At 55.1% G+C, this 24,210-nt stretch overlaps 1 protein-coding gene across 1 annotated transcript; it reads right to left on the bottom strand.

Annotated features, from left to right (window-relative positions):
- Window positions 1–132: 132 nt before the first annotated feature.
- VPS52 (VPS52 subunit of GARP complex) lies at window positions 133–23,158 on the bottom strand (the record flags this gene model as incomplete). The annotated part of the gene is made up of 15 exons (XM_057401190.1): window positions 23,153–23,158; window positions 21,552–21,727; window positions 20,074–20,224; window positions 19,872–19,972; window positions 19,639–19,771; window positions 18,841–18,898; window positions 18,013–18,146; window positions 15,559–15,714; window positions 14,546–14,664; window positions 13,587–13,710; window positions 11,159–11,254; window positions 8,248–8,355; window positions 8,047–8,127; window positions 5,258–5,369; window positions 133–251 (listed from the first exon to the last, which is right to left on the bottom strand). Coding segments are annotated over exons 2-15 (1,665 nt in total), but the record flags the coding sequence as incomplete, so codon positions are not given.
- Between the last annotated feature and the right edge of the window lie 1,052 nt (window positions 23,159–24,210).

The raw sequence follows: 24,210 nt of genomic DNA, 5'->3' as shown, positions 1-24,210 counted from the left end.
TCCCCTCCCCCATTGACCCCCAATGCGATCCCCCCTCCCCCATTGACCCCAATGGGTTCCCCTCCCCCATTGACCCCAATGGGTTCCCCCCCTCCCCCATTGACCCCCATGTGTCCCCTCCCCTCCCCCCACCTGGATGATGCCGGTGCCGGTCCGGAAGTTGCTGCAGGAATTCATCACCTCCCTGCTCAGCGCCTCCACCGCCCCCCGCCAGCCCCCCGCGAAGCCCCGCGCCACCTGCGTCACGCGGCCTATGGGGCACAACGGGGGGAGGGGTCAGGATCCCCTGCCCCACATCATCGGCACCATAGGGATGCTATGGGGCAGTGAGGACCCCACATCATCAGCACCATAGGGATGCTATGGGGCAGTGAGGACCCCACATCATCAGCACCATAGTGATGCTATGGGGCAGAGAGGACCCCACATCATCAGCACCATAGGGATGCTATGGGGCAGAGAGGGCCCCCACATCATCAGCACCATAGGGATGCTATGGGGCAGAGAGGACCCCACATCATCGGCACCATAGGGATGCTATGGGGCAGAGAGGACCCCACATCATCGGCACCATAGGGATGCTATGGGGCAGAGAGGGACCCACATCATCGGCACCATAGGGATGCTATGGGGCAGAGAGGACCCCACATCATCGGCACCATAGGGATGCTATGGGGCAGTGAGGACCCCACATCATCGGCACCATAGGGATGCTATGGGGCAGAGAGGGACCCACATCATCGGCACCATAGGGATGCTATGGGGCAGAGAGGACCCCACATCATCGGCTCCATAGGGATGCTATGGGGCATAGAGGACCCCACATCATCAGCACCATAGGGATGCTATGGGGCAGAGAGGACCCCACATCATCGGCACCCCACATCATCGGCACCATAGGGATGCTATGGGGCATAGAGGGACCCACATCATCAGCACCATAGGGATGCTATGGGGCAGTGAGGACCCCACATCATCAGCACCATAGGGATGCTATGGGGCAGAGAGGACCCCACATCATCGGCACCATAGGGATGCTATGGGGCAGAGAGGACCCCACATCATCGGCACCATAGGGATGCTATGGGGCAGAGAGGACCCCACATCATCGGCACCATAGGGATGCTATGGGGCAGTGAGGACCCCACATCATCAGCACCATAGGGATGCTATGGGGCAGAGAGGGACCCACATCATCGGCACCATAGGGATGCTATGGGGCAGAGAGGGACCCCACATCATCATCACCATAGGGATGCTATGGGGCAGAGAGGGACCCACATCATCGGCACCATAGGGATGCTATGGGGCAGTGAGGACCCCACATCATCAGCACCATAGGGATGCTATGGGGCAGAGAGGGACCCACATCATCGGCACCATAGGGATGCTATGGGGCAGAGAGGACCCCACATCATCGGCACCATAGGGATGCTATGGGGCAGTGAGGACCCCACATCATCGGCACCATAGGGATGCTATGGGGCAGTGAGGACCCCACATCATCGGCACCATAGGGATGCTATGGGGCAGTGAGGACCCCACATCATCGGCACCATAGGGATGCTATGGGGCAGTGAGGACCCCACATCATCAGCACCATAGGGATGCTATGGGGCAGTGAGGACCCCACATCATCAGCACCATATGGACGCTATGGGGCAGTGAGGAGAGACTGTGATCAGGACCGCCTGACCCACATCATCGGCACCATAGGGATGCTATGGGGCAGTGAGGGACCCACATCATCAGCACCATAGGGATGCTATGGGGCAGTGAGGAGAGACAGAGATCAGGACCCCCTGCCCCACATCATCGGCACCATAGGGATGCTATGGGGCAGAGAGGGACCCACATCATCAGCACCATAGGGATGCTATGGGGCAGTGAGGACCCCACATCATCAGCACCATAGGGATGCTATGGGGCAGTGAGGACCCCACATTGCCATCACAACAAGGATGCTATGGGGCAGTGAGGACCCCACATCGCATCACAACAAGGGATGCTATGGGGCAGAGAGGACCCCACATCATCATCACCATAGGGATGCTATGGGGCAGAGAGGACCCCACATCATCGGCACCATAGGGATGCTATGGGGCAGTGAGGACCCCACATCATCAGCACCATAGGGATGCTATGGGGCAGTGAGGACCCCACATCATCGGCACCATAGGGATGCTATGGGGCAGAGAGGACCCCACATCATCGGCACCATAGGGATGCTATGGGGCAGAGAGGACCCCACATCATCGGCACCATAGGGATGCTATGGGGCAGTGAGGACCCCACATCATCGGCACCATAGGGATGCTATGGGGCAGTGAGGACCCCACATCATCAGCACCATAGGGATGCTATGGGGCAGAGAGGGACCCACATCATCAGCACCATAGGGATGCTATGGGGCAGAGAGGACCCCACATCATCGGCACCATAGGGATGCTATGGGGCAGTGAGGGACCCACATCATCGGCACCATAGGGATGCTATGGGGCACAACGGGGGGAGGGGTCAGGATCCCCTGCCCCACATCATCAGCACCATAGGGATGCTATGGGGCAGAGAGGGCCCCCACATCATCAGCACCATAGGGATGCTATGGGGCAGAGAGGGACCCACATCATCGGCACCATAGGGATGCTATGGGGCAGAGAGGACCCCACATCATCGGCACCATAGGGATGCTATGGGGCAGTGAGGACCCCACATCATCGGCACCATAGGGATGCTATGGGGCAGTGAGGACCCCACATCATCAGCACCATAGGGATGCTATGGGGCAGTGAGGACCCCACATCATCGGCACCATAGGGATGCTATGGGGCAGTGAGGACCCCACATCATCAGCACCATAGGGATGCTATGGGGCAGTGAGGACCCCACATCATCAGCACCATAGGGATGCTATGGGGCAGTGAGGAGAGACAGAGATCAGGACCCCCTGCCCCACATCATCGGCACCATAGGGATGCTATGGGGCAGTGAGGGACCCACATCATCAGCACCATAGGGATGCTATGGGGCAGTGAGGAGAGACAGAGATCAGGACCCCCTGCCCCACATCATCGGCACCATAGGGATGCTATGGGGCAGAGAGGGACCCACATCATCAGCACCATAGGGATGCTATGGGGCAGTGAGGACCCCACATCATCAGCACCATAGGGATGCTATGGGGCAGTGAGGACCCCACATTGCCATCACAACAAGGATGCTATGGGGCAGTGAGGACCCCACATCGCCATCACAACAAGGATGCTATGGGGCAGAGAGGACCCCACATCACCATCACCATAGGGATGCTATGGGGCAGAGAGGACCCCACATCATCGGCACCATAGGGATGCTATGGGGCAGTGAGGACCCCACATCATCGGCACCATAGGGATGCTATGGGGCAGTGAGGACCCCACATCATCGGCACCATAGGGATGCTATGGGGCAGTGAGGACCCCACATCATCAGCACCATAGGGATGCTATGGGGCAGAGAGGGACCCACATCATCAGCACCATAGGGATGCTATGGGGCAGAGAGGGACCCACATCACCGGCACCATAGGGATGCTATGGGGCAGTGAGGACCCCACATCATCGGCACCATAGGGATGCTATGGGGCAGAGAGGGACCCACATCATCGGCACCATAGGGATGCTATGGGGCAGAGAGGGACCCCACATTGCCATCACAACAAGGATGCTATGGGGCAGAGAGGACCCCACATCATCGGCACCATAGGGATGCTATGGGGCAGTGAGGACCCCACATCGCCATCACCATAGGGAGGCTATGGGGCACAACGGGGAGGGGTCAGGATCCCCTGCCCCACATCATCGGCACCATAGGGATGCTATGGGGCAGTGAGGACCCCACATCATCACCATAGGGATGCTATGGGGCAGTGAGGACCCCACATATCGGCACCATAGGGATGCTATGGGGCACAACGGGGGGGGGTCAGGACCCTCTGCCCCACATCATCGGCACCATAGGGATGCTATGGGGCAGTGAGGACCCCACATCATCGGCACCATAGGGATGCTATGGGGCACAACGGGGGGAGGGGTCAGGATCCCCTGCCCCACATCATCGGCACCATAGGGATGCTATGGGGCAGAGAGGACCCCACATCATCGGCACCATAGGGATGCTATGGGGCAGAGAGGGACCCACATCATCGGCACCATAGGGATGCTATGGGGCACAACGGGGGGAGGGGTCAGGACCCCCTGCCCCACATCATCGGCACCATAGGGATGCTATGGGGCAGTGAGGACCCCACATCATCGGCACCATAGGGATGCTATGGGGCAGTGAGGACCCCACATCATCGGCACCATAGGAATGCTATGGGGCAGAGAGGACCCCACATCATCGGCACCATAGGGATGCTATGGGGCAGTGAGGACCCCACATCATCGGCACCATAGGGATGCTATGGGGCACAACGGGGGGGGGTCAGGACCCTCTGCCCCACATCATCGGCACCATAGGGATGCTATGGGGCAGAGAGGACCCCACATCATCAGCACCATAGGGATGCTATGGGGCATAGAGGGACCCACATCATCAGCACCATAGGGATGCTATGGGGCAGTGAGGACCCCACATCATCGGCACCATAGGGATGCTATGGGGCAGAGAGGGACCCACATCATCGGCACCATAGGGATGCTATGGGGCAGAGAGGGACACACATCATCAGCACCATAGGGATGCTATGGGGCACAACGGGGGGAGGGGTCAGGACCCCCTGCCCCACATCACCATCACCCCATGGATGCTATGGGGCAGAGGGGGGGACCTCACATCACCATCACCCCATGGATGCTATGGGGCGGAGCCCAATGCCCATGGGGTTGAAGCAATGGGGGAACCCCAATCCCCACGGGACACCCCCCCCCCCCCCAATCACCCCATGGAATCAATGGGGCGACCCCAATCCCCACGGGACACCCCACCCCCCCATCACCCCACGGAATCAATGGGGCAACCCCAATCCCCACCGGACACCCCCCACCCCCCCCATCACCCCATGGAATCAATGGGGCGACCCCAATCCCCACAGGACACCCCCCCCCCCATCACCCCACGGAATCAATGGGGCGACCCCAATCCCCACAGGACACACCCCCCCCCCCCCCCCATCACCCCATGGAATCAATGGGGCGACCCCAATCCCCACGGGACACCCACCCCCCCATCACCCCATGGAATCAATGGGGCGACCCCAATATCCGTGGGGCATCACCTTCCTCCCCACGCAGCCGCTCCCCTTGCCCCTTCTCCAGCAGGGCCTCGGCCTCCTTGACGAAGGCGATCATGCCCCCAAAGGGGGGGGCCAGGAGCTCCTCGATGAACTCCTATGGGGAAAGGGGACTCTTAATGTGAAAGGGGGACTCCTAAAGGCAAAAGGGGAGCCTTAATGTGAAACGGGGGCTCTTAATGTGAAAGGGGGACTCCTAAAGGCAAAGGGGGAGCCCTAATGTGAAACGGGGGCTCTTAATGTGAAAGGGGGATTCCTAAACGCAAAGGGGGACCCTTACACTGAATGGGGGACCCCTAAAGTGAAATGGGGAGCCTTAAACTGAAGGGGGGACCCCTAAAGACAAAGAGGGACCCTTAAACTGAAAGGGGGACCCCTAAAGCCAAAAGGGACCCCGAATGCAAATAGTGACTCCCAAAGTGAAAGGGGGACCCTTAAACTGAAAGGGGGACCCCTAAAGCCAAAGAGGGACCCTTGAACTGAAAGGGGGACCCCTAAAGCCAAAGAGGGACCCTTAAACTGAAAGGGGGACCCCTAAACTGAAGGGGGGACCCCTAAAGCCAAAGAGGGACCCTTAAACTGAAAGGGGGACCTGTAAACTGAAAAGGGGGACCCCTAAAGCCAAAGTGGACCCCAAACGCAAATGGTGACCCCTAAACTGAAACGGGGACCCTTAAACTGAAGGGGGACCTCTAAACTGAAGGGGGACCCTTAAACTGAAAGAGGGACCCATGAAGCCAAAGGGGACCCTTAAACTGAAAGGGGGGACCCCTAAACTGAAAGGGGGACCCCTAAGCTGAAAGGGTGACCCATGAAGCCAAAGGGGACCCCAAACGCAAAGGGGGACCCTTAAACTGAAGGGGGGACCCCTAAAGCCAAAGAGGGGCCCTTAAACTGAAAGGGGGACCCATAAATTGAAAGGGGGACCCTTAAACTGAAAGGGGGACCCCTAAAGCCAAAGGGAGACCCCTGAAGCCAAAGTGGACCCCAAACACAAATGGTGACCCCTAAACTGAAATGGGGACCCTTAAACTGAAGGGGGGACCCCTAAAGCCAAAGGGGACCCCAAACGCAAATGGTGACCCCTAAACTAAAATGGGGACCCTTAAACTTAAAGGGGGACTCCTAAAGCCAAAGAGGGGCCCTTAAACTGAGAGGGGGACCCATAAATTGAAAGGGGGACCCTTAAACTGAACGGGGGACCCCTAAAGCCAAAGGGAGACCCCTGAAACGAAAGTGGACCCCAAACACAAATGGTGACCCCTAAACTGAAACGGAGACCCTTAAACTGAAGGGGGGACCCCTAAACTGAAAGGGGGACCCTAAACTGAAAGGGGGACCCTTAAACTGAAAGGGAGACCCCTAAAGCCAAAGTGGACCCCAAACACAAATGGTGACCCCTAAACTGAAACAGGGACCCTTAAACTGAAAGGGGGGACCCCTAAAGCCAAAGAGGGACCTTTAAACTGAAAGGGGGACCGTTAAACTGAAAGGGGGACTCCTAAAGCCAAAGTGGACCCCAAACACAAATGGTGACCCCTAAACTGAAACGGGGACCCTTAAACTGAAAGGGGGACCCCTAAAGCCAAAGGGAGACCCCTAAAGCCAAAGTGGACCCCAAACACAAATGGTGACCCCTAAACTGAAACGGGGACCCTTAAACTGAAGGGGGGACCCCTAAAGCCAAAGGGAGACCCCTAAAGCCAAAGTGGACCCCAAACACAAATGGTGACCCCTAAACTGAAACGGGGACCCTTAAACTGAAGGGGGGACCCCTAAACTGAAGGGGGGACCCTTAAACTGAAAGGGGGACCCATATAGCCATAGGGAGACCCCTGAAGCCAAAGTGGACCCCAAACTCATATGGTGACCCCTAAACTGAAACAGGGACCCTTATGAAACGGGGACCCTTAAACTGAAAGGGGGGACCCCTAAAGCCAAAGAGGGACCTTTAAACTGAAAGGGGGACCCTTAAACTGAAAGGGGGACTCCTAAAGCCAAAGTGGACCCCAAACACAAATGGTGACCCCTAAACTGAAACGGGGACCCTTAAACTGAAGGGGGGACCCCTAAACTGAAAGGGGGACCCTAAACTGAAAGGGGGACCCTTAAACTGAAAGGGGGACTCCTAAAGCCAAAGTGGACCCCAAACACAAATGGTGACCCCTAAACTGAAACGGGGACCCTTAAACTGAAAGGGGGGACCCCTAAAGCCAAAGGGAGACCCCTAAAGCCAAAGTGGACCCCAAACACAAATGGTGACCCCTAAACTGAAACGGGGACCCTTAAACTGAAGGGGGGACCCCTAAACTGAAAGGGGGACCCTAAACTGAAAGGGGGACCCTTAAACTGAAAGGGGGACCCCTAAAGCCAAAGTGGACCCCAAACACAAATGGTGACCCCTAAACTGAAACGGGGACCCTTAAACTGAAAGGGGGGACCCCTAAAGCCAAAGAGGGACCTTTAAACTGAAAGGGGGACCCTTAAACTGAAAGGGGGACCCCTAAAGCCAAAGTGGACCCCAAACACAAATGGTGACCCCTAAACTGAAACGGGGACCCTTAAACTGAAAGGGGGGACCCCTAAAGCCAAAGAGGGACCTTTAAACTGAAAGGGGGACCCTTAAACTGAAAGGGGGACTCCTAAAGCCAAAGTGGACCCAAAACACAAATGGTGACCCCTAAACTGAAACGGGGACCCTTAAACTGAAAGGGGGGACCCCTAGAGCCAAAAGAAGAGGGGGGAAACGGGGTGGGGGGACGGGGGACTCTTACTCCGGAGGGGGACCCACCTGCGCGCGCCGCCAGGAGCTGCTGGAAGCCTTCCACCTCTTTGCTCTCCTCCACGGCGCGTTCCTGAAGTCGGGGGTCAAAAGATGGGGCGAAACCCCCCTCCCCCCCCCTATTTTGGGGTGGCTCTTCTGGATTTTGGGGTTCCCGTGGGGCTGCGGGGGGGTTTTGGGGGGTTTTCCTCACCATGAGGACCCCCAGCATCATGTCGTAGTTGTTGATGAGGAAGACGAGCTGCTGGCGGCGCGACGGGAACTCGGCGGCCACGCGGAGGACGAAGTTCTCCACTTCCAGCTTTGGGGGGGACAATGGGGGGCAATGGGGGGAACAATGGGGGGGGACCATGGGGAACAATGGGGGGGATGGGGGGGACAATGGGGGGAACAATGGGGGCAATGGGGGGGATGGGGGGGACAATGGGGAACAATGGGGGGGCAATGGGGGGGATGGGGGGGACAATGGGGAACAATGGGGGACAATGGGGAACAATGGGGGACAATGGGGGGAACAATGGGGGGAACAATGGGGGGAATGGGGGGATGGGGGGAACAATGGGGGGGAACAATGGGGGGGAATAATGGGGGGAACAATGGGGGGGAACAATGGGGGGATGGGGGGAACAATGGGGGGGACAATGGGGGGGACAATGGGTGGGAACAATGGGTGGGAACAATGGGGGGAACAATGGGGGGAACAATGGGGGAAGAACAATGGGGGGGATGGGGGGGAACAATGGGGAACAATGGGGGGAACAATGGGGGGAACAATGGGGGGAATAATGGGGGGGAACAATGGGGGGAACAATGGGGGGCAATGGGGGGGACAATGTGGGGGGACAATGGGGGGGAAGGGGGGGATGGGGGGAACAATGGGGGGGAACAATGGGGGGAATGGGGGGCAATGGGGGAGATGGGGGGGAACAATGGGGGGTAACAATGGGGGGGTAACAATGGGGGGAATGGGGGGGCAATGGGGGAGATGGGGGGCAACAATGGGGGGGAACAATGGGGGGGATGTGGGGGGATGGGGGGCAACAATGGGGGAGATGGGGGAACAATGGGGGGGGATGGGGGTCAATGGGGGGGATGGGGGGAAACAATGGGGAGGGGGCATCCAAAATGGGGGGAGGGGAAACAATGGGGTTGGGGGGGGATAAAATGGGTTTTGGGGTCCCCAATGGGGTTTTGGGGTCCCAATGGGGTTTTAGGGGTCCCAATGGGGTTTTTGGAGTCCCTATGGGGTTTTGGGGTCCCCAATGGGGTTTTGGGGTCCCAATGGGATTTTTGGGGTCCCAATGGGGTTTTGGTGTCCCCAATTGGATTTTTGGGGTCCCAATGGGGTTTTGGGGTCCCAATGGGGTTTTTGGGATCCCAATTGGATTTTTGGGGTCCCAATGGGGTTTTGGGGTCCCAATGGGGTTTTGGGGTTCCCAATGGGATTTTTGGGGTTGGGGTTTTTGGGGTCCCAATGGGGTTTTGGTGTCCCCAATGGGTTTTGGGGTCCCAATGGGGTTTTAGGGTCCCCTATGGGGTTTTGGGGTCCCAAGGGGATTTTTGGGTTCCCAATGGTGTTGTCGGGTCCCCAAGGCGGTTTTGGGGTCCCTAATGGGGTTTTGGGGTCCCCTATGGGATTTTAGGGTCCCAGTGGGGTTTTGGGGTCCCCAATGGGGTTTTGGGGTCCCAATGGGATTTTAGGGTCCCCAATGGGGTTTTGGGGTCCCAATGGGATTTTTGGATTCCCGATGGGGTTTTAGGGTCCCAATGGGGTTTTGGGGTCCCAATGGGGTTTTGGGGTCCCAATGGGGTTTTTGGGATCCCAATTGGATTTTTGGGGTCCCAATGGGGTTTTTGGGGTCCCAATGGGGTTTTGGGGTTCCCAATGGGATTTTTGGGGTCCCAATGGGGTTTTTGGGGTCCCAATGGGGTTTTGGTGTCCCCAATGGGTTTTGGGGTCCCAATGGGGTTTTAGGGTCCCCTATGGGGTTTTGGGGTCCCAATGGGATTTTTGGATTCCCTATGGGGTTTTAGGGTCCCCAATGCGGTTTTGGGGTCCCTAATGGGGTTTTGGGGTCCCCTATGGGATTTTAGGGTCCCAGTGGGGTTTTGGGGTCCCCAATGGGGTTTTGGGGTCCCAATGGGATTTTAGGGTCCCCAATGGGGTTTTGGGGTCCCAATGGGATTTTTGGATTCCGATGGGGTTTTAGGGTCCCAATGGGGTTTTGGGGTCCCAATGGGGTTTTGGGGTCCCAATGGGGTTTTTGGGATCCCAATTGGATTTTTGGGGTCCCAATGGGGTTTTTGGGGTCCCAATGGGGTTTTGGGGTTCCCAATGGGATTTTTGGGGTCCCAATGGGGTTTTTGGGGTCCCAATGGGGTTTTGGTGTCCCCAATGGGTTTTGGGGTCCCAATGGGGTTTTAGGGTCCCCTATGGGGTTTTGGGGTCCCAATGGGATTTTTGGTTTCCCTATGGGGTTTTAGGGTCCCCAATGCGGTTTTGGGGTCCCTAATGGGGTTTTGGGGTCCCCTATGGGATTTTAGGGTCCCAGTGGGGTTTTGGGGTCCCCAATGGGGTTTTGGGGTCCCAATGGGATTTTAGGGTCCCCAATGGGGTTTTGGGGTCCCAATGGGATTTTTGGATTCCCGATGGGGTTTTAGGGTCCCAATGGGGTTTTGGGGTCCCCAATGGGGTTTTGGGGTCCCAATGGGGTTTTGGGGTCCCCAATGGGGTTTTGGGGTCCCAATGGGATTTTTGGGGTCCCAATGGGGTTTTGGGGTCCCAATGGGGTTTTTGGGATCCCAATTGGATTTTTGGGGTCCCAATGGGGTTTTGGGGTCCCCATGGGGTTTTGGGGTCCCAATGGGATTTTTGGTGTCCCAATGGGATTTTTGGGGTCCCAATGGGGTTTTGGGGTCACCAATGGGTTTTGGGGTCCCAATGGGATTTTTGGGTTCCAATGGGGTTTTGTTGTCCCAATGGGGTTTTAGGGTCCCCAATGGGGTTTTAGGGTCCACTATGGGGTTTTGGGGTCCACTATGGGGTTTTAGGGTCCCCAATGGGGTTTTGGGGTCCCCTATGGGGTTTTTGGGGTCCCCCCCACCTGGAGCTGCCCCAGCAGCGCGTGGGTCCTCTCGTTGGGGAAGGTCTGGTTGATGCTGACGATGGCGGAGGAGAACTCGGCGTAACGGCGCGTGATCTGGGGGGAAAAGGGGGTTTTGGGGTGAAAAACGGGGGTTTTGGGTGAAAAATGGGGGTTTTGGGTGAAAAATGGGGGTTTGGGGTGAAAAAAGGGGGTTTTGGGTGAAAAACGGGGGTTTTGGGAGAAAAACGGGGGTTTGGGGTGAAAAACGGGGGTTTTGGGTGAAAAACGGGGTTTTGGGTGAAAAACGGGGTTTTGGGGTCAATAAAGGGGGGGAAAGGGGGTTTTGGGGTGAAAAAGGGGGTTTTGGGTCAGTGAAGGGGGAAAAGGGGGTTTTGGGGTGAAAAAGCAGGGTTTGGGGTGTTTTTGGGTCGGTAAAGCGTTTTTTTGGGTGGATAAAGCGTTTTTTGGGGTGAAAATTGGTGGTTTTGGGTGGATAAAGCGTTTTTTGGAGTGAAAAGGGATGTTTTTGGGTCGATAAAGCGTTTTTTGGGGTGAAAAGGGGTGTTTTCGGGGTCGATAAAGCGTTTTTTGGGGTGAAAAGGGGTGTTTTTGGGGTGGATAAAGCGTTTTTTGGAGTGAAAAGGGATGTTTTTGGGTCGATAAAGCGTTTTTTGGGGTGAAAAGGGGTGTTTTCCAGGTCGATAAAGCGTTTTTTGGGGTGAAAAGGGGGTTTTTGGGTCGATAAAGCGTTTTTTGGGGTGAAAAGGGGTGTTTTTGGGTCGATAAAGCGTTTTTTTGGGTGAAAATGGGTGTTTTTGGGTCGATAAAGCGTTTTTTGGGGTGAAAATGGGTGTTTTTGGGTCGATAAAGCGTTTTTGGGGGTGAAAAGGGGTGTTTTTGGGGTGGATAAAGCGTTTTTTGGGGTGAAAAGGGGTGTTTTCCGGGTCGATAAAGTGTTTTTGGGGGTGAAAAGGGGTGTTTTTGGGTCGATAAAGCATTTTTTGGGGTGAAAAGGGGGGTTTTTGGGTCGGTAAAGCGTTTTTTGGGGTGAAAAGGGGTGGTTTTGGGTCGATAAAGTGTTTTTTGGGGTGAAAATTGGTGTTTTCGGGGTCGATAAATCGTTTTTGGGGGTGAAAAGGGGTGTTTTCGGGGTCGATAAAGCGTTTTTTGGGGTGAAAAGGGGGGTTTTTGGGGTGGATAAAGCATTTTTTGGGGTGAAAAGGGGGGTTTTTGGGGTCGATAAAGCGTTTTTTGGTGTGAAAAGGGGTGTTTTTGAGTCGGTAAAGCGTTTTTTGGGGTGAAAAGGGGTGTTTTTGGGTCGATAAATCGTTTTTGGGGGTGAAAAGGGGGGTTTTTGGGTCGATAAAGCGTTTTTTGGGGTGAAAAGTGGGGTTTTCCGGGTTGATAAAGTGTTTTTGGGGGTGAAAAAGGGGTGTTTTTGGGTCGATAAAGCGTTTTTTGGGGTGAAAAGGGGTGTTTTTGGGTCGGTAAAGCGTTTTTTGGGGTGAAAAGGGGTGTTTTTGGGTCGATAAAGCGTTTTTTGGGGTGAAAAGTGGGGTGTTTTTGGGTCGATAAAGCGTTTTTTGGGGTGAAAATTGGTGTTTTCGGGGTCGATAAATCGTTTTTGGGGGTGAAAAGGGGTGTTTTGGGGTCGATAAAGCGTTTTTTGGGGTGAAAAGGGGTGTTTTTGGGGTCGGTAAAGCGTTTTTTGGGGTGAAAAGGGGTGTTTTCCGGGTCGATAAAGTGTTTTTGGGGGTGAAAAGGGGCGTTTTTGGGGTGGATAAAGCGTTTTTTGGGGTGAAAAGGGGTGTTTGGGGGTCGATAAAGCGTTTTTTGGGGTGAAAAGGGGTGTTTTGGGGTGGATAAAGCGTTTTTTGGGGTGAAAAGGGGTGTTTTTGGGTCGGTAAAGCATTTTTTGGGGTGAAAAGGGGTGTTTTTGGGTCGATAAAGCGTTTTTTTGGGTGAAAAGGGGTGGTTTTGGGTCGATAAAGCGTTTTTTGGGGTGAAAATTGGTGTTTTCAGGGTCGATAAATCGTTTTTGGGGGTGAAAAGGGGTGTTTTGGGGTCGATAAAGCGTTTTTTGGTGTGAAAAGGGGTGTTTTTGAGTCGGTAAAGCGTTTTTTGGGGTGAAAAGGGGTGGTTTTGTGTCGATAAATCTGTTTTTGGGGTGAAAAGGGTGGTTTTGGGTCGATAAATCGTTTTTGGGGGTGAAAAGGGGGGTTTTTGGGGTGGATAAAGCGTTTTTTGGGGTGAAAAGGGGGGTTTTTGGGGTGGATAAAGCGTTTTTTGGGGTGAAAAGGGGTGTTTTCGGGGTCGATAAAGCGTTTTTTGTTGTGAAAAGGGGGGTTTTTGGGTCGATAAAGCATTTTTTGGGGTGAAAAGGGGGGTTTTCGGGGTCGATAAAGTGTTTTTTGGGGTGAAAAGTGGGGTTTTCGGGGCCGCTCACGTAGTGGGGCCGGGTCTCCAGGCCGCCGAGGCGCTGGGGGTCGGCGCTGCGGATGCTCTGGATGTGCAGCTCCAGCAGGAGCTCGAAGCGGGGCCACAGCAGCTCCAGGAGCGCATCCCAGTACCTGGGGGGGGGGGAATGGGGCCGTTCCCTATGGATCCATGGGTCGTGCCCTATAGATCCATGGGTCATTCCCTATGGATCCATGGGTCGTGCCCTATAGATCCATTGGTCATTCCCTATGGATCCATGGGTCGTGCCCTATTGATGGGGGTCATTCCCTATGGACTGGGGGTCACTCCCTATGGATCCATGGGTCGCGCCCTATGGATGGGGGTCATTCCCTATGGACTGGGGGTCACTCCCTATGGATCCATGGGTCGCGCCCTATGGATGGGGGTCATTCCCGATAGATAGGGGTCATTCCCTATGGCTCCGTGGCTCATGCCCTATAGATCCACGGGTCATTCCCTATGGATCTATGGGTCACGCCCTATGGATGGGGGTCATTCCCTATGGATGGGGGTCATTCCCTATGGCTCCATGGCTCGTGCTCTATAGATCCATGGGTCATTCCCTATGGACCGGGGGTCGTGCCCTATAGATCCACGGGTCATTCCCTATGGATCCATGTGTCATTCCCTATGGACTGTGGGTCGTGCCCTATAGACCCATGGGTCATTCCCTATGGACCGGGGGTTGTGCCCTATAGACCCATGGGTCATTCCCTATGGACCGGGGGTCATTCCCTATGGATCCATGGCTCGCGCCCCATGGATGGGGGTCATTCCCTATGGATAGGGGTCATTCCCTATGGCTGCATGGTTCGCGCCCCATGGATGTGGGGGTCACTCCCTATGGATTGAGGTCATTCCCTAAGGATCCATGGCTCGCGCCCCACGGATGGGGGTCATTCCCTATAGATCCATGGGTCAGCCCCATAGATGTGGGGCCCGGACCTGTCCGCGGCCGGCACGTTCCTCTTGGCCATGATGGTGCGGAACCGGAGCACGATGTGGATGCACAGGAACACGGCGATGGCGTCGTAGCAGGCGCTCACGTAGGTGTCCATGTGCTTCTGCAGGACCCATAGGGGGGCGTTGGGACCCATAGGGGGGCATTGGGACCCATAGCCCCCATAGCCCCCATAGGGGAGCATTGGGACCCATAGCCCCCATAGAGGAGCATTGGGACACATAGCCCCCATAGGGGAGCATTGTGACCCATAGCCCCCATAGAGGAGCATTGGGACACATAGCCCCCATAGAGGAGCATTGGGACACATAGCCCCCATAGGGGAGCATTGGGACCCATAGCCCCCATGGGAGAACACTGGGACCCATAGCCCCCATAGGGGAGCATTGGGACCCATAGCCCCCATAGCCCCCATAGAGGAGCATTGGGACCCATAGCCCCCATAGGAGAACACAGGGACACATAGCCCCCACAGCCCCCATAGGGGAGCATTGTGACCCACAGCCCCCATAGAGGATCATTGTGACCCACAGCCCCCATAGGGGAGCATGGTGACCCACAGCCCCCATAGCCCCCATAGAGGATCATTGCGACACACAGCCCCCATAGGGGAGCATTGTGACCCACAGCCCCCATAGCCCCCATCAAGGAGCATTGTGACCCACAGCCCCCATAGGGGAGCATTGTGACCCACAGCCCACATAGCCCCCATAGAGGATCATTGTGACACACAGCCCCCATAGGGGAGCATTGTGACCCACAGCCCCCATAGCCCCCATAGAGGATCATTGTGACCCACAGCCCCCATAGCCCCCATAGAGGATCATTGTGACCCACAGCCCCCACAGCCCCCATAGAGGATCATTGTGACCCACAGCCCCCATAGAGGACCATTGTGACCCACAGCCCCCATAGCCCCCATAGAGGACCATTGTGACCCACAGCCCCCATAGCCCCCATAGAGGACCATTGTGACCCACAGCCCCATAGCACCCACCAGGAACATGGCGAGCGTGCGGCCCATGACGCTGTTGAAGAGCTCCTGGGCGCCGGCGCCCGTCACCAGGAAGAAGTCGCAGAGGAAAAGGAATTCCCGGCAGGAATTGTCCAGGAGAGCGAAGTGCTGGGAGCGGAACAGGGCCTCGAAGGGGTACTGCCCCAAAAACGCCATTTCTGAGCCCAAAACTGAGCTTCCGGCACCAAAAACGCCATTTCTGAGCCCAAAAATGAGCTTCCGGCACCAAAAACACCATTTCTGAGCCCAAAACTGAGCTTCCGGCACCAAAAACGCCATTTCTGAGCCCAAAAATGAGCTTCCGGCACCAAAAACGCCACTTCTGAGCCCAAAAATGAGCTTCCGGCACCAAAAACACCATTTCTGAGCCCAAAAATGACCTTCCGGCACCAAAAACACCACTTCTGAGCCCAAAAATGACCTTCCGGCACCAAAAACACCACTTCTGAGCCCAAAAATGACCTTCTGGCACCAAAAACACCATTTCTGAGCCCAAAAATGAGCTTCCGGCACCAAAAACGCCATTTCTGAGCCCAAAAATGAGCTTCCGGCACCAAAAACGCCACTTCTGAGCCCAAAAATGAGCTTCCGGCACCAAAAACGCCATTTCTGAGCCCAAAAATGACCTTCCGGCACCAAAAACACCACTTCTGAGCCCAAAAATGACCTTCCGGCACCGAAAACACCACTTCTGAGCCCAAAAATGACCTTCCGGCACCAAAAACACCACTTCTGAGCCCAAAAATGAGCTTCCGGCACCAAAACCACCATTTCTGAGCCCAAAAATGAGCTTCCGGCACCAAAAACGCCACTTCTGAGCCCAAAAATGAGCTTCCGGCACCGAAAACGCCAATTCTGAGCCCAAAAATGAGCTTCCGGCACCAAAAACACCATTTCAGAGCCCAAAAATGAGCTTCCGGCACCAAAAACGCCATTTCTGAGCCCAAAAATGAGCTTCCGGCACCAAAAACGCCACTTCTGAGCCCAAAAATGAGCTTCCGGCACCGAAAACGCCAATTCTGAGCCCAAAAATGAGCTTCCGGCACCAAAAACACCATTTCTGAGCCCAAAAATGAGCTTCCGGCACCAAAAACGCCATTTCTGAGCCCAAAAATGAGCTTCCGGCACCAAAAACGCCATTTCTGAGCCCAAAAATGACCTTCTGGCACCAAAAACGCCATTTCTGAGCCCAAAAATGACCTTCTGGCACCAAAAACACCACTTCTGAGCCCAAGAATGAGCTTCCGGCACCAAAAACACCATTTCTGAGCCCAAAAATGAGCTTCCGGCACCAAAAACACCATTTCTGAGCCCAAAAATGAGCTTCCGGCACCAAAAACTCCACTTCTGAGCCCAAGAATGAGCTTCCGGCACCAAAAACGCCACTTCTGAGCCCAAAAATGAGCTTCTGGCACCAAAAACACCATTTCTGAGCCCAAAAATGAGCTTCCGGCACCAAAAACACCACTTCTGAGCCCAAAAATGAGCTTCCAGCACCAAAACCACCATTTCTGAGCCCAAAAATGAGCTTCCGGCACCAAAAACGCCATTTCTGAGCCCAAAAATGAGCTTCCGGCACCAAAAACGCCACTTCTGAGCCCAAAAATGAGCTTCCAGCACCAAAAACACCATTTCTGAGCCCAAAAATGAGCTTCCGGCACCAAAAACACCATTTCCGAGCCCAAAAATGAGCTTCCGGCACCAAAAACGCCATTTCTGAGCCCAAAAATGAGCTTCCGGCACCAAAAACGCCATTTCTGAGCCCAAAAATGACCTTCTGGCACCAAAAACACCACTTCTGAGCCCAAGAATGAGCTTCCGGCACCAAAAACGCCATTTCTGAGCCCAAAAATGAGCTTCCGGCACCAAAAACACCATTTCTGAGCCCAAAAATGAGCTTCCGGCACCAAAAACTCCACTTCTGAGCCCAAGAATGAGCTTCCGGCACCAAAAACGCCACTTCTGAGCCCAAAAATGAGCTTCTGGCACCAAAAACACCATTTCTGAGCCCAAAAATGAGCTTCCGGCACCAAAAACACCACTTCTGAGCCCAAAAATGAGCTTCCAGCACCAAAACCACCATTTCTGAGCCCAAAAATGAGCTTCCGGCACGAAAACCACCGTTTCTGACCCCAAAAATAACCTTCTGGCACCAAAAACACCACTTCTGAGCCCAAAAATGAGCTTCCGGCACCAAAAACACCATTTCTGAGCCCAAAAATGAGCTTCCGGCACCAAAAACTCCATTTCTGAGCCCAAAAATGAGCTTCCGGCACCAAAAACACCATTTCTGAGCCCAAAAATCAGCTTCTGGGCCCAAAAATCATCCCATTGGCCCCCACTCTCCCCCCATTGCTGCCCCATTGCCCCCCATTGTCCCCCCATTGCCCTCCGACTGCAGCCCCATAGCTGCCCCATAGCCGCCCCAATGCTGACCCTGGTGTCGCTCCTCTGGGCCGCGTGCGGGACCAGGATGGGCGCCTCGAGCTCGGCGGCGCCGATGACGGAGCCGCGGTTGCCCAGGGTGAAGACGGTGTTCCGGCAGCGCAGCGGCGCCTTCGAGAAGAACCCTGCCCCACAGACAGGGCTTCAGCACCAAAATCGGACCAAATACACCCAAAACGGAACAAATCGGCCCAAAATACCCACAAATCGACCCAAAATACCCCCAAATCGGCCCAAAATACCCCAAAATCGACCCAAAATACCCCAAAATCGACCCAAAATCGATTGAAAACAACCCCAAATAGATCCAAAATAGTCCAAAATCGACTCAAAATAGCCCAAAATCGACCAAAAAATAGCCTAAATCAACCGAAAATAGCCCAAAATCGACCCAAAATACCCCCAAATAGCGCAAAATCGACCCCAAAATGCCCAAAATGGACCTAAAAATGGCTCAAATCAACCCAAAATAGCCCAAAATCGATCAAAAAGAACCCCAAATAGATCCAAAATAGTCCAAAATCGACCCAAAATAGCCAAAAATCGACCAAAAAATAGGTTAAATCAACTGAAAATAGCCCAAAATCGACCCAAAATACCCCCAAATCGACCCCAAAATGCCCCAAATTGACCCAAAATAGCCCAAAGTCGACCCAAAATACTCCAAAATCAACCCAAAAATACCCCAAATCGACCCCAAAATGGCTCAAATTAATCCCAAATTACCAAAATCGACCCTAAAATGGCTCAAATCAACCCCAGATAGCCAAAAATCGACCAAAAATGCCCCAAATCGACCCAAAAAAGGCTCGAATCAACCTTTCTTGGCCGTGTCCTCCACGCCCATGAGATCGTCCTTGTCGGCCACCTCCTCGTACTGCGGGGACAGGGATCAGTGACACAAAAACTCCCAAAAACACCCCAAAACTACCCCCAAACCAACCAAAACCACCCCAAAACCACCCAAAACCACCCCAAAACCACCCAAACACACCCCAAAACCAGCCAAAACCACCCCAAACCCACAAACCACCCCAAAACAGCCCAAAACCCAACTCAACCAGCCTAAAATCACCCAAAACCACCCCAAAACCAAAACCACCCACAACCACCCCAAACCCAACCAAAACCACCCCAAAACCACCCAAAACTACCCCAAAACCAAAACCACCCACAACCACCCCAAACCCAACCAAAACCACCCCAAAACCAGCCAAAACCACCCCAAAACCAAAACCACCCCAAAACACCCCAAAAACACTCCAAAACCACCCCAAAACCACCCAAAACCACCCCAAAACCAAAACCACCCACAACCACCCCAAACCCAACCAAAACCACCCCAAACCAGCCAAAACCACCCCAAAACCACCCCAAAACCAAAACCACCCACAACCTCCCCAAACCCAACCAAAACCACCCCAAAACCAAAACCACCCACAACCACCCCAAACCCAACCAAAACCGCCCCAAAACCAGCCTAAAACCACCCCAAACCACCCAAAACCACCCCAAAACCAGCCTAAAATCACCCCAAACCACCCCAAAACCACCTCCAGCACCCCAAACCCACCCCAAAACCCCCAACCCCACCCCACATCTCCCCCCATAACCCACCTGGATCTTCATGAGGCGGCTGGTGTAGGACTTGAAGTAGGACAGGTAGACCTTGCCCATGGTGTCCACGTACTGCTCGCGCAACTCCTGCGCCACGGCCCGCTCGTGCCCCACCAGGAACTGGTAGAAGAACCTACCCACGGCCATGGCGACGTCGGGGATCATCCCAGCCCAACATCATCCCCCAACCCCCCATGGATCCCATTGGAAGCCCCATAGAGCCCGCCCCACACCTATACTTGAGGAGCGTGTTCTGCGGGATCTGGTAGTTGGTCATGGGCTTGCGGAAGGAGTAGATCTTCTGGAGGATGAACTCGCGGATCTTGGTGACGGCCTTGGGGGGGGGGGGAAGGAGAAAAGAGGGATTTTGGGGGTCCATTGGGTGCTATGGGTCACTTATGGGTCTGCTATGGGTCCTAACGGTTGGGGGTCAACCTTGATCTTGAGCTTCTCGAGGACGTGTTGGACGTCGGCGCAGGCCACGGTGTCGCGGAACGCTTGCTCCTTGACGGAGTTGATCTTGCCATTGAGTTCCTGCAGCTGCTCCAGGAAGGCCGGCTCCGTCACCGGCGCGTCCAGGATGGTGCTGAGCGGGGATAGGAATGGGTGAAGGGATGGGATCATCGGGGAGTTGGTTATGGGTCTAGGGTCGTGGCGGTGGGGTTGGGTTGGAGCGTTGGAGACCATCGAGGTCTTGGCTTGAAACAAAGACCCAGAGGATGGAAGAAGGGATTTGGGGTCTTCAATGGTCATGGAATGGGGTGAAAGGAACTTTGGGGTCATCCTTGGATCATGGGATTGGGTTGGGTTGAGTTGGATCATGGAGACCATCGAGGTCTTGGCTTGAAACAAAGACACAGAGGATGGAAGAAGGGATTTGGGGTCTTCAATGGTCATGGAATGGGGTGAAAGGAACCTTGGGGTCATCCTTGGATCATGGGATTGGGTTGGGTTGGGTCTTGGAGACCATCAAGGTCTTGGATGCCACCAGGCCCTAGATGACCTCAAAGGTTCTTCCAACCCAACCCATCCCAAGACCCTATGGGAGAAACCAAGTTCTAGTTGACCTTGAAGACATCTCCAACCCAACCCATCCCAAGACCCTACGGCCGCCACCAAGCCCTAGATGACCTCGAAGGCTCCTCCAACCCAACCCAACCCAACCCAAGACCCAATGGATGACACAGGGCTCTAGAAGGTCTTGAAGACATCTCCAACTCAACCCATCCCAAGACCCTATGGGTGAAACCAAGTTCTAGTTGACCTTGAAGACATCTCCAACCCAACCCATCCCAAGACCCTATGGATGTCACCAAGCCCTAGATGACCTCAAAAGCTCCTCCAACCCAACCCAACCCAAGACCCTATGGGTGAAACCAAGTTCTAGTTGACCTTGAAGACATCTCCAACCCAACCCAACCCAAGACCCTAACGGTAACAACAACAACCAGTTGACCTTGAAGACATCTCCAACCCAACCCATCCCAAGACCCTATGGGTGAAACCAAGTTCTAGTTGACCTTGAAGACATCTCCAACCCAACCCAACCCATCCCATGACCCAATGGATTACACCAGGCTCTAGAAGGTCTTGAAGACATCTCCAACCCAACCCATCCCAAGACCCGATGGATGTCACCAAGCCCTAGATGACCTTGAAGACATCTCCAACCCAACCCATCCCATGACCCAATGGATGACACCAGGCTCTAGAAGGTCTTGAAGACATCTCCAACCCAACCCATCCCAAGACCCTATGGATGTCACCAAGCCCTAGATGACCTTGAAGACATCTCCAACCCAACCCATCCCAAGACCCTATGGATTCCCCCAAGTTCTCGTTGACCTCGAAGGCTCCTCCACCCCATCCCAACCCCACCCCATGACCCAATGGGTGTCAGCCCCCCCCCCAACCTGATCATGGCGCCGGGCACCACGAGCTCCTCGAGGAGCTGGCCCAGGTGGAGGCGCACGAGGCGGCGGTTGCGGAGCCGCAGGTTCATGGCCACCGACTGCTCCTGCAGGGTCCGGATCTCGGAGCTGATGCTGCTCAGGTCGCTCTGGAAGGAGCCCAGCATCTGCTCCATGCGCTGGGGAGGGCGGGGAGAGCGTGAGGTGGGGGGGAAATGGGGGTCAATGGGTGTCAATGGGTGCCAATGGGCGTCAATGGGTGTCAATGGGTATCAATGGGCGTCAATGGATGTCAATGGCTCTCAATGGGCCAACGGGTGTCAATGGATGTCAACAGAAGTCAATAGGGTGTCAATGGATATCAATGAGTGTCAATGGGTGTCCATGGGTGTCAATGAATGTCAATGGGCGCCAATGGGTATCTATGGGGTCAATGGCTGTCAATGGGCATCAATAGATGTCAATGGGTGTCCATGGGTATCAATGGCTGTCAATGGGCGTCAATGGATGTCAATGGGCGTCAATGGATGTCAATGGGTGTCAATGGGTGTCCATGGGTGTCAATGGGTGTTAATGGGCAATAAATGTCAATGGGCGCCAATGGGTATCAATGGCTGTCAATGGCTGTCAATGGGCATCAATAGATGTCAATGGGTGTCCATGGGTATCAATGGGTGTCAATGGCTGTCAATGGGTGTCAATGGATGTCAATGGGTGTCAATGGCTCTCAACGGGTGTCAATGGACATCAACGGGTGTCAATGGGTCTCAATGGGCTTCAATGGCTATCAATGGGTGTCAATGGCTATCGATGGGTGTCCATGGGTCTCAATGGGTATCAACGGGTGACAAAGGATAACAACGGATGTCAATGGCTATTAAGAGGTGTCAATGGGTACCAATGGGTGACAGCGACAATGGGTATCAACGGATGACAACAGATGTGAGGGTTAGTGGGTGGCAGTCGGTGACAATGGGTGCCAATGGGCGACAATGGGTGTCAGTGGGGGTCAATGGGTGTCAATGGGTGTCAAAGAGCGTCAATGTGTGTCAATGGGTATCAATGGGTGTCAATAGGTGTCAACGGGAGCCAATGGGCGTCAATGGGTATCAGTGTGTGTTAATGGGTGTCCATGGGTGTCAATGGATGTCAGTGGCTCTCAATGGGTGTCAATGGGTGTCAATGGATGTCAGTGGCTCTCAATGGGTGTCAATGGGCATCAGTGGATGTCAATGGGTGTCAATGGATGTCAACGGGTATCCATGGGTGTCAATGGCTGTCAATGGGTATCCATGGGTGTCAATGGATGACAATGGGTATCCATGGGTGTCAATGGCTGTCAATGGGTACCCATGAGTATAATGGATGACAATGGGTACCCATGGGTGTCAATGGATGACAATGGGTATCCATGGGTGTCAATGGGCGTCAATGGATGTCCAACGAGTGTCAATAGGTGTCAACGGAAACCAATGGGTGTCAATGGGCGTCCAATGGATGTCAATGGGTGTCAATGAAAGTCAATAGCTGTCAGTGGGTGTCAATGAATGTCAATGGGTGTCAATGGGTGCCCATGGGTGTCAATGGGTGCCCATGGCGCTCACCTCCAGGATGGCATGCGCCGTGATCTGGTTGTGCAGCGCCGCGATGTTCTCGCTCTCGCTGATGTCCACCAAGGAGTTAAGGGGCAACGGGGACGTGGGGGGCACCCATAGGGCGCCCAAAGGGCACCCAAAGGGGCACCCAAGGGGCACCCAAAGGGGCATCCAATGGGCACCCACAGGGTACCCAAAGGACACCCAAAGGACATCAAGGGCATCCAAAGGGACACCCAAAGGGGCACCCAAGGGGCACCCAAGGGGCACCCAAGGGGCACCCAAAGGGGCATCCAATGGGCACCCACAGGGTACCCAAAGGACACCCAAAGGACATCAAGGGCATCCAAAGGGCGCCCAAGGAGCACCCAAAGGGCACCCAAGGGGCACCCAAAGGACACCCGACGGGCACCCAAGGAGCACCCAAAGGGCACCCAAGGAGCACCCAAGGGGCACCCAAAGGGGCACCCAAGGGCACCCAAAAGACACCCAAAGGGCACCCAAGGGGCACCCAAGGGGCACCCAAGGGCACCCAAAAGACACCCGAAGGGCACCCAAGGAGCACCCAAAGGGGCACCCAAGGAGCACTCGGGGGCACCCAAGAGGCACCTAAGGGGCACCCAAGGGACACCCAAGGGGCACCCAAAGGGAACCCATAGGGCACCCAAAGGGGCACTTGGGGGGCATTCAGGTGGCCCCCAAAGGGCACCCATAGGGCACTTGGGGGGCATTCAGGGGGCACCCATAGGGCACCCAAGGAGCACTCAGGTGGCACCCAAGGGACACCCAAGAGGCAGCTGTGGGGCACCCATGGGGTACTTGGGGGGCACTCAGGTGGCACCCAAGGGACATCAAAGGGGCACCCAAGAGGCAGCTGTGGGGCACCCATGGGGCACTTGGGGGGCCCCCATGCACGGATACAGTCGCGGATGGAGGCGCGCTCCACCTCCTGCAGCTCCAGCTCCACCTGCTTGGAGTACTGACGGAGATCCACGCCCTGGGGGGAAAGTGTGGGGCTGGGGAGGCGCTATGGGGCTGGAGGAGGCGCTGTGGGGCTGGGGAGGTGC

Source organism: Pezoporus wallicus, unplaced genomic scaffold, assembly GCF_028554395.1.
Source record: "Pezoporus wallicus isolate ANWC-B61680 ecotype Strahan unplaced genomic scaffold, APGP_CSIRO_Pwel_v1 contig_11592, whole genome shotgun sequence".
NCBI classification, from domain to species: domain Eukaryota; kingdom Metazoa; phylum Chordata; class Aves; order Psittaciformes; family Psittacidae; genus Pezoporus; species Pezoporus wallicus.
The sequence above is the reverse complement of the archived record's forward strand: the minus strand, read 5'-3'. Positions and strand labels throughout refer to the sequence as shown.